Source organism: Pagrus major, chromosome 4, assembly GCF_040436345.1.
Source record: "Pagrus major chromosome 4, Pma_NU_1.0".
NCBI classification, from domain to species: Eukaryota; Metazoa; Chordata; class Actinopteri; order Spariformes; family Sparidae; genus Pagrus; species Pagrus major.
Window position 1 is genome coordinate 30,952,018 of NC_133218.1, and position 13,597 is coordinate 30,965,614.

The window sequence follows — 13,597 nt, forward strand, 5'->3', positions numbered from 1 at the left end:
TAAGTGACACGGCACTAACATTGATGATGTGCATCTCTTGTATTGAAGGTGAGCGCAGCTGCCAGTGTGGTGAGTCAGGCACTGGGAGATCTCCTGCAACATGTCCGTCAGTACACCTCAAGAGGAGAGCCTATCGGGCGCTATGACCAGGCTACAGACACCATCATGACGGTCACTGAGAGCATCTTCAGCTCGATGGGAGACGCAGGTGAGACAATGCTGAGAAAATGAAGTTGTGCATCAAAATCCAGTCATTGTGAAGATTTTGAGTCGTGAAGTACAGACGAAGGCTGAAATATGTTGAAATGAATGCACTTATGTTTGTGATTAAGGTTAATTAATTGCCCTTTTAAGTGAAAATGTGATTTTAATTTGAAAAGCGGTCATGGTTTAGGCAGCCATTAGCAGGAAAGTACAGCCAGCAGCTACTTTCAGTGAGGTTCAAGTTTTTATTAGCCGTGCTAGCTGCACGGCTCTCAGGAAGGAAATGTCCATCTTTGTTCATTTTGATACTGAAATATCTGAACATTTATTGGACGGACAGTTCTTGGAAGGATTGCCCTGGAATTTGGTACAGACATTCACGTCTACCTAGGCATGATTTATCACCTGAGTGAGATACCAGCAGCTTTTCCAGTAATTTGGTTTATGACCAATTTCTTGCAAGACTAATGATAATTCCATCAACCTCAGCTCAGTATTTAGTGCTAATTAGCAAGTGCCAGTACGCCAGTATGATACACCGAATCAGGTAAACATGGGAATCATTATATCTGCTAAAAATCAGCATTTTACTGTTGTTGTTGTTAGCATGTTTGCATGCTGATGTTGGCTTCTAGCTCAAAGCACCACTTTGCTTTAACACATCCTCATAGAGCCATTAGCATGACTATATACTCTGAGTCGACTATATACTCTGAGTCTTGTTGATAATACAATTGTTCCAAATAAAGACGCTCTTAAAGAATTATTTATAATTTGAAAGCCAATTAAGTAAGAACATAAATGCAAGGTAGCTGATTGGAAGTCAGTGATTTGATCTTTATGGGGTTTAATATCAAGGTCCATCAAAGAGTTCGTTACGAATACCGCACATTTATAAATGTGGCTTGATCTGCCTTAGCCAAATATCTTCTTTTACAAAACATGATGAAAAAGCACATGAACTATATCTAATCTAAGATTTAAAACTTGCTTCGCACAGCTCTAAAGTTTCCGAGTGGATCTCTTACTATGTACTGTGCTTCTTCCCGTCCTCCCCTCAGAGAGACAGTCATGATGGTGGGTTTGAACGGACCGCTGTCAGCTCTGGTGAAGCCACAGAGAAAAGGCTGACAGTGATGTTAACAGGCCTGACAGCAGAGGAAGACAGACAGATAGACAGAGATGCACAGAGGATGGCGTGGCCCAGCGGTCAGCTTTGCGGGGTTGATTGGCTTGATAGACATGTAGAACTACAGTTTCCTCCGCAGAGGGCCTGAATACATGAAGCTAGGTGGGAGAGTACTGCCTTTGAGCTCGTGTCAAATGTGTCAGGTTCTGCCAAACCTGCCATTCAGAAACAAATATAAAATGTGAAGAGAGAAAAAAGAGCGAATCCTGGTGTGGTGCAGTGTTGGCACATCAGCTGATACATTCAGATGAATTATAGAGGCTTACCGGCAAATAGCTGTTGTGTCGTGCCAGGTCTGCTTCGACAGGGAGAATATAGACAACGAACCCTTTTGTCTTCCCTCATTAGGCTCATAAACAGGGAATATTTTCAGATGGAGTCAAAAACAACAGAGCTGGTGGAATAGTTGAATCCAGTTGTTTACAACACCTTCACCTACAGGTGTTCTAACATTGTGCACATCTGATCAGGGAGATGAATACAACCACACTGAGCTGAGGGAAAGATGTTTGTTTCTTTTCTACTTTGTTTTCTCTCACGAGGTGCTTTTTTTCTAGGATGCCGACGTTGCACATCAAACAGTCACAGCATGACTCAACTCCCTATCAGTCATTTTTAACAACTAAACTTTAAAAATTAAATGGTATCAGATTAAAAATCAATGCAATTTGTTGAAATATTTATCTGCTCCACTCAGGTTTGCCAGCATTGCATCATTATTTCTAACCTCGACAGGAGAGAGCAGACATCAAGAACAGTTTGAAACAAAGAGGATGCAGTTGATTTCAAACTAGTTGACTCATCCATTAATCCACTTCTCTTCAATTTTTCTAATCTCTCTCTTCTTCCACCCTCACCTCTACACCACCTGTGTCCTCTGTAATCACGCTCTAATCAACTGTGTGTCCTTTCAGGAGAGATGGTTCGTCAGGCTCGGGTGTTGGCTCAGGCCACCTCAGACCTGGTGAATGCCATGAGGTCGGACGCAGAGGCCGAGGTGGACGTAGACAATTCAAAGAAGTTGCTGGCAGCCGCTAAATTACTGGCTGATGCCACCGCTAGGATGGTGGAGGCAGCAAAGGTGAGATATGAAGCAATATTTATTCAGCTTATTTTCTTTTAATTAAGCATTTTTATCTCAACTTTTGTCAACAAATAGGAGTTAGGTTTTAAATGGTTCTTTAGTCCAATGCTCTCCTGTGACCTTCTGAATGACAGCAGAGCAGAAAGAAAGCTGAGCCAGACACCCCAGAGTGGTGTGTGTGCAAGACCAAGGATGACAGGTTGTGAAGTGATTCTGCTTAGTCTTGTTTGTAAGCTGTTATTTTATTAATAAAAGATGGCCTTTAAAACTTTATTCAGTAAACATTCGGGGCATGGACGGATCTTTTAATTCGAAAAACACTCAATTCCCAAGGTGTGTTTCTCAAAGTGGTTATTCTGACTTTCATTTCCAACATCTGCACACATGGTCAGATTTCTTGCTAAGCTGGAAATCAGAGCACCAACACTTGAATCACTGAATAATTGCTGGAGTCGGCCCAGAATTTGTGTTTGAATTATTCCTTTCTAACTGGATTTTAAACAACTTGTGTTCTTTAATTGCGTATTTGGAGTTATTCAGATATTTGCTCTCTATGTAGCAGCTGCAGGCCGCGTCTCTGATGTCACTTTCATATAAAGTGTGCTTGCTGTTGTAAATGGGTCAACACATATATGGGACTGCAACCCTGCACCCAGTATAGCTTAAATGTAGCTCTGACACACTCACTTTGGTTTTAGTTTTGTCATAGAACCACTATAAAATAGATCCTTTACTAGATACTGAAGGACACTTTGAGCTCTCGTAGCGACGATTTCTTCTCTCTTTAATCTCAAATATACATGAACATAGTTGTAATTTCGAAGTTGTTGTGCTGCATTTTTAATAAGATGAATAATTAAAAGAAATGCTGCACCATGTTGAACATCCTGTGGAAACATGGTAGGGGACAGTTTTAATTAATTGGAACACAGCAGCGCTGTTTAGAGCATTTACTTATACACAGTCTGGTCTAATCCTTTGTTTTAACAGTAGCGTGTTTCCCCTTGTAAACAGCAACGGCCAGGAATTAGATGAAGACATACGAGTACAGAATGAATGAGCACGAAATCCAAAATTATAGGGTTGAAAGTTGAAATCTTATAGTCCATACAGTCTTTAAATTCACCGTCCAGTTCTTGTTTAAACCTCAAGTTTCCAGCTTGACGTGATAAAGAGGACATCAGACTGCTGAGGGGCTGGCTTAGCTTTGCCACTCATCCCGTCTTCCTCCATCCAAACTGTTTATCTGCTATCTCTCTGCATCAGTCTCATTATCCGTCCACAGAATCACACACTGATATTAATAACCCTCCACTTCCACCATGAAGATTAAATGATGCCCCCCAGCTGGCGCGATGGTCGGGTTTGATGCCAGACTTATCGCTGCGATCTCAGCTGTATATTTATCTGTATCAATGGAAGCTTAGACCTCAGTTGCCTTGGTAACTGATTGATTTGAGAGTGCAGTTTAGTTTTTGGACTGTGTGTTTTACAGCTGACTGTTGTTTTGTGTTTCTGCACATGTCAAGAAAATATTTGCTTTTGCCAGACTCTCATTACACATGTATTGTACTTTATAATAATTATGCAAATTGGCTGTTACATTTAAATGGTGTCAGCAGTTGCCAGCAGGCTGCAAATTCCACTTATTCAAAGCCGGTCACTAAAATGAGTCAGATGTCTAACACAGTCTCAAAAGGAAACGAGCAATTTCAACCTGTGAAATTACCTAACAGCAAAATAAAAAATGTATTTCTTACCTTTTGTTATCAAAACGATTGAATGGGTCGAGTTTTCTGTTGTTATTCACACTATTTGAATATAAATACTAAAGCAAGTGCAGGAAGGACAAATCGTACATAACATAAACAAAATGTAAAAAAGTGCCCCTTGATCAAAAACAATACAAGTAAATAAGTGCTGCGTAACCAAAATAATCAAATTAACAAATCAGGTGAATTACTGTCTAAATGAGTGAAAGAAAGAAAAACAACTGACTGTACTCAAAAGTCAAGAAAAAATGAAGTAACAAAATCTAAATAAACTAAAATTCACATATTAGGAAAATAAAGTAAAAAAAAGAATAAATCAAAATATATCTGATGAAAACGGATGAAATGATCAGTTGTCAAAAAGAAAACAGAAAAACTGTAACTCTAGCGTACCGTAAATACAAAGTAAACAAAAAAAAAAATAAAATAAAAAATTAAAATATAAAACAATTTTATAGAACAACTACATAGAAATCCTCAAAGTTTCACTGAAATTCGTTTAGTAGTTTTGTGTAATCCTGCTGACAAACCAAACCCACCAACCAACAAACGACACAGGTGAAAAATTGACCTCCTTGGCGGAGGTAGTAACCATCTGTGGTGACTTCTGCCAGCAGCATGTGTGAGGTGACCTTAATGACACAGGTTTTCAGCAGCACGCACACCTTGATATCTGTGCAGCTACAGGTGATGCTACCGAGTTCCCAGTTAATTAACCTAATGGCGGCTTAGCTTTCGCTCCAGCAGCAGGAGACATGCAGGTGCTAAGTGATATTGGTCTCCACAGTTTACTCGTACGGACGAGTTCATAAACAGGAGGATAAAAAAGAGCTGCATGATAATGTAAACAAACAACGTCTCCCATTGAAGTTTAGCCAGCAACAAAACAACTGATTATTGGAGTGAAGAGGGGCTGCAGCTGAGTTTGAGTGCACTGATTAAGTCTGCGTCATTTCCAAAGGCTTGTGTGCTCTGATTGGATGTTCTTAGATTATTTATATGCTCTGATGGCAGTTGTTGAGCGTGTCCGCAGCTCGTCTCAGTAGGAAACAAAATAATGCAGAAAAATTTAAAACTGTACAGACCTTTCAACCTGTACTCCTTTCCACACTCATACCAGCTGTTTGTCGCTTCTGGCTCACCTGCTCTGTGCTGTATTTGCTGATCTATGTGTGTGTGTTTGTGTTCGCAGGGTGCAGCAGCGTACCCAGAGAATGAGGACCAGCAGCAAAGGCTGAGGGAGGCTGCGGAGGGGCTGCGTGTGGCCACCAACGCTGCTGCTCAGAACGCCATTAAGAAGAAACTGATTAACAGACTGGAGGTCAGTGACGAGGTTATTTCTTCCTGCATCGGAAAATATAAACAATTATACATGACATGAATACCAAGACCAATCCTAAATGTTACCATCTCCAGTACCAAATATTAGGATATTATGAAGCATGAGTGGAGGCATCAAAGATCAGAGTATTAGATGTTCATTTCAGTAGCATCTTTCAACATTAAATGTCAGGCTTTTCAGATGGATTCGGGTTGTTATTACTCTTTTTAATGAAATAGGAAAAGTAGTTATCTATTTTCAAAATGGATTGAAAGGGGCTCATTTGCCTCAGGGTTATGTCTCTCACGTCAAATTACTTCTTCAAGCTAAAATATTCAACTCATGAACTCAATTTATGAATGTGTTACACACGTCAAGATAGGTGTCCCCTTTTGCTTTTATAGTTGCTTTTGCTAACTGCAAAATGGATAGGAAGTAAGCTAAAACAACGACAACGCTTACGGCAGCTTTAAGTCCCTCGTTCCACAAACTCGACAGTTGAACCTTTTGACATCCAGACTCAAAAGCAGAGATGCATCTCTGAGAAGTGATTGTTGTTGATGCTCGAAGTGCGGCTGATACCGAGACAGACAGAGGGCTGCTGTTTAACCATATTTTACATGTTTATATTCGTTTGGGTCTTCATATTCTTCAGAATGCTGCCAAGCAGGCTGCGGCTGCAGCCACACAGACCATTGCTGCTGCTCAAAATGCTGCCGCCTCCAACAAGAACACGGCTGCTCACCAGCAGCTGGTGCAGAGCTGTAAGGTGAGTTGCTGTCAGTTCATTTACTTTTTTATTTCATTTTTTCATTATTTTGATGAATTAATAAACAGTTTACTTCCCCTTTTTTCTTATATAAACTTAATGAGGATTTATTTTATCAGCTGTTCAATGTTATTATATTGTGAGCTTCCAAATTGCTTGTTTGAAGATTTATTGAATAGTATAATTGAGGGATTTTATGCTGAGGCTGTATTTAAACCTGTTAAGCCTGTGTTTATGTGTGTGCATGTGTTTTATGTGTGTATAGGCAGTGGCGGACCACATCCCACAACTTGTCCAGGGGGTGCGTGGCAGTCAGGCCAAACCAGAGGACCTCAGTGCACAACTGGCACTCATTATCGCCAGCCAGAACTTCCTGCAGGTGGAGTACACACACACACACACACACACACACACACACACACACACACACACACACACACACACACACACACACACACACACACACACACACACACACACACACACACACACACACACACACATACATTGATTCATGTAATTTTTGGGGACATGACATAGACTTACATTCATTTCCTGGAGGCTTACCCAAACCTAACCTAAACCCTAACTTTAGCCACTGACCCACAAATCAGCTTTGTCCCAGTTGGGGACAAGCCATCCGCAGTTAACTGGCCTTAAATTTGTCTCTGAAGGAAGCCGATGTAAGAATCACACAGACACACCCTGCCATTTCCTACCTTTGCTGGATTGTTAAAACTTTATGGCCTTATACTAAAATTGAGTTACTTCATCCTACATTGGGAACCAGGCTGAGCAAAGTATAAATAGTCTTCCTGCCATGTGGGGATCCCTTAAAACTAGGTCTGTAACCTCTTTTTGGTGTAAGCAGGCAGTTAAAGAACCAGTGTTGTGGTGGGATTATGTGTTTAATGCCTTAGTGGCACTTTCAGAGCACACATTTAGACTTTTTTTTTTCCTTTTCTTTTCCCACTCTGCAGCCTGGTAGTAAGATGGTGACCTCGGCCAAGTCATCTGTTCCCACGGTGACGGATCAGGCTGCAGCTATGCAACTGGGTCAGTGTGCCAAGAACCTGGCCACCTGCCTGGCTGAGCTGAGGACGTCTGCACAGAAGGTAAAACACAGACACAGACGGGTGGCCACATATGTTGCAGTGTGTGCAGGAAGTCACTGTGTTTTATATGCAAATTTACAGGCAAAAACAAACCTAATAGACACTAACTTCATTCCAGAAAGGCACGGTATGGTACGCTCTATGGTTCAAATCATGGCAGAGCAGAAATAATGTCAAAAAATGTCAACGTGTCTTGTTTAGCTGAAGTGTAAATTGCTGTCCTACAGGTTTTTAAATTGCACAGTAGACTCCAGGTCACATCAGAGGACCTGTGGCATTAATTTGACTCTATTACAGGATTTTGCATTTTGTATTAAGTAGTTATTGAGTTTATATTAGCAGGAACTGACAATGAAATATATTTCTGTCTACTTACAAGTGCAAAACATAAGCACTAACCCCTGTGAACTGTGAATGACGGCGGACTTTCTCTATTTTCTAGGCTCATGAAGCCTGCGGCCCCATGGAGATCGACTCGGCTCTCACTGCCATCCAGACCCTGAGAAGTGAGCTGCAAGATGCCAAGCTGGCTGCCGTTAACACCCAACTGAAACCCCTACCCGGAGAATCAGTAAGAGGCCTTTTTCGATCTATGAGATTGACTCAGGACTCATTCTTTCAAACCCAACTTGAAAAATGGCAGTTTCATTAAGTTCACTCAAGCTATATAAACAATATTGACCAGCTTCTCACGCCTGAAGCAGGGTCTATTGGGTTTGTTACTTGCATATAAAGCTGCCGTTTTCTTCCGACTTTCTCTCTGCTTTAGTTGGAAAAGTGCGCGCAGGATCTGGGAAGCACCTCTAAGTCAGTGGGATCCTCGATGGCTCAGCTGCTCACATGTGCTGCACAAGGAAATGAACACTACACAGGTTGGTAGCGCTGACACACTTCTTCTATAGCATTTTTAGAAACTACACATTTCCTCTCATGCTTTTCAGGTTTCAAATCTCTTGACTCTAAATTCAAAAACCTAAAACCTCTGCTGTGAACATAATTATTCCAGCAGCCAGCGTGAGCTTTGAATTTATGCATTTACGGGCAAAATGTGTCGTCAGTGCTAGAAATACTCTTTTGACTGCGAGTTCATCTTGCAGTTACGGGCTTCTCTTTACTTCGCAGGACACACTGTGCACAAAAGTCAAAAGTCTTCTTTCTCTTTTCCACATGACTTTAAAGTATTTGAACTACTCAACATGTGATTGAATAACCAAATTACACAATATACAGCATCAAAAGTCAGTTAATGGTTTTGCCCTGATCTGACATAGTCCTCTGAATAGGCTCCTTTGTGTGACGCAGTAGGCGAATAAAGATACTAAATAGATTTCTAACCTTGCCTATTTTCTGATCTCCTCAGATTAAAACATAGTTTCCAAAGACTTTTCATTACTTTCATAGCATCCTTGCTCCTCAGAACTCAGGGGAAATTCTCAAATCAAATGATTTTTTATCTTTGTTGGCTGTTGAAACACATTTGTCATGAGAAATCGTACATGATAAAGTGTCATAAATGTATGTATGATGTCTAAGATACATTCTTGAACAAGCTGTTATCTGTCACATTTGTACTCTATCTTACCTCTGATCCTGTGTGTAGGAATTGCAGCCAGGGAGACGGCTCAGGCCCTGAAAACACTGGCTCAGGCGGCCCGCGGCGTCGCTGCCTCCACCACAGACCCCAAGGCTGCAGCTGCCATGCTGGACTCAGCTCGTGACGTGATGGAGGGCTCCGCGCTCCTCATTCATGAGGCCAAGCAAGCACTGATCTGCCCTGGAGACACTGAGAGTCAGCAGAGGCTGGCGCAGGTGAGACATTCAGGATTGCTCAGAGGATTATGGAGTCTGTTCTGCATGTCTGTTTCTTTTTAACACTACGGGTGAGTGTTGGGGCTGCAGGCTGGAAGGCACAGTTTATCCATCTGTCAGACTGCAGCATCAGTGCCCTAAAGCTGACATCATCAAATGTCACTGCAAAGACAGATCTGCAGGTTGTCAAAAATGTCAAAGATATACACACAAATTGTGAGTCCATGTGAATTTTATTTGTATTGGACTGTTTGGTTACTCTAATCTCATCATCTGGAGCCTCCAACAGTTCATTTTGCTTAAGTATGTTTTATTGCCGTATTTACATTTTTAATACATTACACACCAAACACAGTGTTTTCACTTGGAACTTTTGGATTAGTCTGAATGTGGACGAAAACATAACGTTTAATGATACTAAACATTTCATACGACTCATTGAGTCGCCTGTGTTTTAATGCAACATTTAGCTGAAGCGAATTAAACATGCGGCCATTTAAACTTGAAGGAAAATTCAGCTCCCTTTGCCCAACAGTGCTTCTTTCTTTGCTCAATATATTTTTCTAAAAAAAATTTAATTGGCAAAGTCCCAGCCAGCTGAATTTCTACATCTGCTTGGTAATACATGAAAGTGAACACCTGTCAAATGTTGCAAGGGACTCCTGTAATAAACGTGGCAGAATATTTACAGGCTAAGTATCTCAATATTTTATGTTGTGTCCTTCCTTCCTCCTATCTTCTCTCCAAAAAAAATAATTTGTTTCTCAATAGTAATGTCGAGAATTGAATCATACATGAGGCGTTTTTTTATCTTTAAAAACACAACACTACTTTCATCATACTATCATTTGCATTTGCTATGGGGTATAAAATGAAGTCAAGAACCCAGTACTTCCTGGCTCTTGTTTGCATCCCAATGAACTGCATCACTCTGGTCCCTTTCATGTTGTCATGTGCTTCTGTGATTTGACAACCCAGTTTGTGATCAAAGAGGACACTCACGCTGACGTATTAGTTGACATTTACAAAAGAAAAAAAATTGTGAATGTATTCTGTAAAACCTCTTGCACATTTTAAATTTAGATTTCTAGCTCAGCCTGTTCGCTCTTCCACGCTCAGTCTGCTGTGAACCTGCTGTGTGTTCCAGGTGGCCAAGGCTGTGTCTCATTCCCTCAACAACTGCGTCAACTGTCTGCCTGGCCAGAAGGATGTGGACATGGCTCTCAAGAGCATTGGAGAGGCCAGCAAGAAGCTACTAATTGAAACTGTGAGTTTGGGCAGTGAGTCACCAGATCTCTGCCAGCAAAATTACCATCATGTGCTTTTCTTTAAATACCTCACTGTGAAAAGATCCTTGAGGAATGAATTAAGACTAACAATGTATAAAAGTTTAAATTGATTGCTAGATGGATTATTGATTACCCCTTTTTATTGCTAGTGACACCACAGCAAGGACAGCAAGTTAATGTTCTGTTTTTTCCTTTTAATCTTACAGCACTCAGTTCTTATCCTCATTCTCTTTGTCCTCCGTTCAGATCCCACCAGCCTCCAAGTCCTTCCAGGAGGCGCAGAGCGAGCTGAACCAAACGGCGGCAGACCTGAACCAGTCAGCTGGCGAGGTGGTCCATGCCTCCAGAGGCTCCAGCAGCCAGCTGGCGGTGGCCTCAGGAAAGTTCAGCCAAGACTTTGATGAGTTCCTGGATGCTGGTATAGAGATGGCTGGCCACACTCAGGTTAGTCTTGTTATAGCAGTTTTACAAGAACATCAAAGTCTGTCAAAGTCATGTCTGTGTGTGTTTAATGTCATGATGTGTCATTTTAGAAAAAGGATGACCAGGTGCAGGTGATCGGTAACCTGAAGAACATCTCCATGGCTTCTAGCAAGCTGCTGCTGGCAGCTAAGAGTCTGTCTGTAGATCCTGCAGCTGCAAACGCCAAGAACCTGCTCGCTGCTGCTGCAAGGTACCACAACTAGCCACAAACACACCTAAGCATTTTGTTTTTTAATGCTTTTATCCATAGTGTATATGTCTGAATGAAAAGCACATTGACTGTTATAAAAATAAAATAACTTATTCAACATATTAAATCATGGTAATATTATCCACCAAGGCAAGGTGGTGTGTTTGATTATAAGTTCCCAGTTATCAGCAAAATGCATTCAGTCATCCGTCCTCTTAGTCATTAAAGCTGTTAAGCTTGCAGCTGCCAAATCTCACATGTAATTTGACAAAACAAGGGCAAAAAACGTCCCCCGACATTTTCAACAAGACATCGAGGAAATCTTCACAATTTCAAAGGATTGCTGACTAAATTAATTAGATTGCACCGACAAACACAGACATTCACATGTATGAAAGGATGCATGCACAGGCTTTGTTATCGACAAAAGCACAAAAGCATGCTCACAAACACGTTAACAATTGTTATGACCATAAACCATTGAGGAGTAGGGTGTGATTTTTTTTTTGTTTTCCTCTTTCAGAGCAGTGACTGACAGCATTAACCAGCTGATCACGCTGTGCACACAGCAGGCTCCTGGCCAGAAGGAGTGTGACAACGCCCTGAGAGAGCTGGAGGTAAACGCAACTTGACAACGTTGTTCTCAAACATGAACAAATCAGCCAACATATTAACAAAGGCTTGATGGGAGCCTTATTTACCGCAGTCTGTGTTGTCCCCAGAGAAATAACAATAATTTGTAGTTATTTTCTTGTTTTTTTTCTTTCATCTGGCATTAACCAGGGACAATGTTGTGAAAATAAATAACTGGGGAAATACTATTAAAGATTCACGCCGCCCACTTATCTTTCAGGCTGTCAGAGGCATGCTGGATAATCCCAACGAGCCGGTCAGTGACCTCTCCTACTTCGACTGCATCGAGAGCGTAATGGAGAACTCCAAGGTAGGCCTTCAAATCAAACAGCCCAAGCACTCTTCACACACACAGAGCTTAACATCGTAAGCATCCCTCCTTTTCTTCTTCTCTCTCTGTTCTGCTGGACTGCTCCTTTGTGGTGTCCAGGTCCTGGGAGAGTCCATGGCAGGTATTTCTCAGAACTGCAAGACCGGAGATGTGCCTGCATTTGGAGACTGCGTAGGATCAGCCTCAAAAGCTCTGTGTGGCCTCACTGAAGCTGCAGGACAGGTACAGAATGTCTCACAGGAAAGGAGCTAACAAGTAGATCATATTGTCTTTATGTTGCTGATGACGGGAGGTGTTTTTTCTCCACAGGCCTCCTACCTGGTGGGAGTGTCTGATCCCAACAGTCAAGCAGGGCACCAGGGGTTGGTGGATCCCATCCAGTTTGCCAAAGCCAACCAGGCTATTCAGATGGCCTGTCAGAATCTTGTAGACCCAGACAGCAGTCCTTCTCAGGTACATGCGCTTATAATGTTCTCTGTATGGCAATTAGGCAAGACATTGTGAGCCAGAGTATTGCATGCATGAACAATAAACCTCAAGAATTGTACAGTATAAGGCAGTGATTATAAGTTGTTTCAGATTTTGTGGATTTCCTTATCATGCTGGTCTGCTATAAAAAGTATCCCTGAATCCTGTCGTCATGTCGACATTATAGACTTCTTTTAATGAGCAAAACTTCTTGTTTTAAATAGGACAGTTCTGAAAGAAAAATCCATCTTTTATCAGTAAAAAGCCATCACAAAAATTAGGTTAAATGTTCAAACGAAGCCGTCTTTTTATAGCTCCCACAATTCTGCAAATATCTGATGCAGAAGTGTCCAACTGTGGGGCCAGACGCCTTCACTGTGGGTCTGAAAGTCCAATATTTACCTCATTATCGCCTTTATTGTCTCAAACAACATTCTTTCTTCAAGACAGCCTAATTATAGTATGTCCCCCACAGCTCTCCTACATAAGTCAGTTTCCAACTCGCCAGTCTTTGTTAGAAGTTTATGGTCGGGTGCATGAAAATATAGTAGAAATATCACACAGAAACGTACAAAAGCTGATTTTGCATAAAGGCATTAGCCCAGAAGTTGATGTCCTCTACTGATGAACTCAAATCTCAGTTTCTAATTTAGCTCTCTGTTTACAATGTGGCAGGTGCTCTCTGCAGCCACCATTGTTGCTAAGCACACCTCAGCCCTGTGCAATGCCTGCCGTCTGGCTTCTTCCAAGACAACCAACCCAGTTGCCAAGAGGCACTTTGTCCAGTCTGCCAAGGAGGTGGCCAACAGCACCGCCAACTTGGTCAAAACCATCAAGGTAGGATTTCTTTGGCAGTCTTGTGAAAATAATTCCTGTCTATACCACCGTATTAATGTGGATTCTGAAACATTTGTCATTCATATCCGCTCATATTTGTTGT

General features: G+C 41.5%; 1 protein-coding gene across 1 annotated transcript in view; it reads left to right on the plus strand.

The window, feature by feature from the left end:
- tln2a (talin 2a) overlaps window positions 1-13,597 on the plus strand; it is a 93,524-nt gene that overhangs the window by 61,680 nt on the left and 18,247 nt on the right. Inside the window, exons 21-37 of the mRNA XM_073463975.1 lie at window positions 49-208; window positions 2,308-2,474; window positions 5,442-5,570; window positions 6,226-6,339; window positions 6,605-6,718; window positions 7,320-7,454; window positions 7,897-8,025; window positions 8,224-8,326; window positions 9,055-9,263; window positions 10,411-10,530; window positions 10,799-10,996; window positions 11,086-11,225; window positions 11,749-11,842; window positions 12,079-12,168; window positions 12,289-12,411; window positions 12,499-12,642; window positions 13,333-13,494. Of these exons, the coding sequence (XP_073320076.1) occupies window positions 49-208; window positions 2,308-2,474; window positions 5,442-5,570; window positions 6,226-6,339; window positions 6,605-6,718; window positions 7,320-7,454; window positions 7,897-8,025; window positions 8,224-8,326; window positions 9,055-9,263; window positions 10,411-10,530; window positions 10,799-10,996; window positions 11,086-11,225; window positions 11,749-11,842; window positions 12,079-12,168; window positions 12,289-12,411; window positions 12,499-12,642; window positions 13,333-13,494 (2,331 nt within the window). The remainder of the gene's footprint in view (window positions 1-48; window positions 209-2,307; window positions 2,475-5,441; window positions 5,571-6,225; window positions 6,340-6,604; window positions 6,719-7,319; window positions 7,455-7,896; window positions 8,026-8,223; window positions 8,327-9,054; window positions 9,264-10,410; window positions 10,531-10,798; window positions 10,997-11,085; window positions 11,226-11,748; window positions 11,843-12,078; window positions 12,169-12,288; window positions 12,412-12,498; window positions 12,643-13,332; window positions 13,495-13,597) is intronic.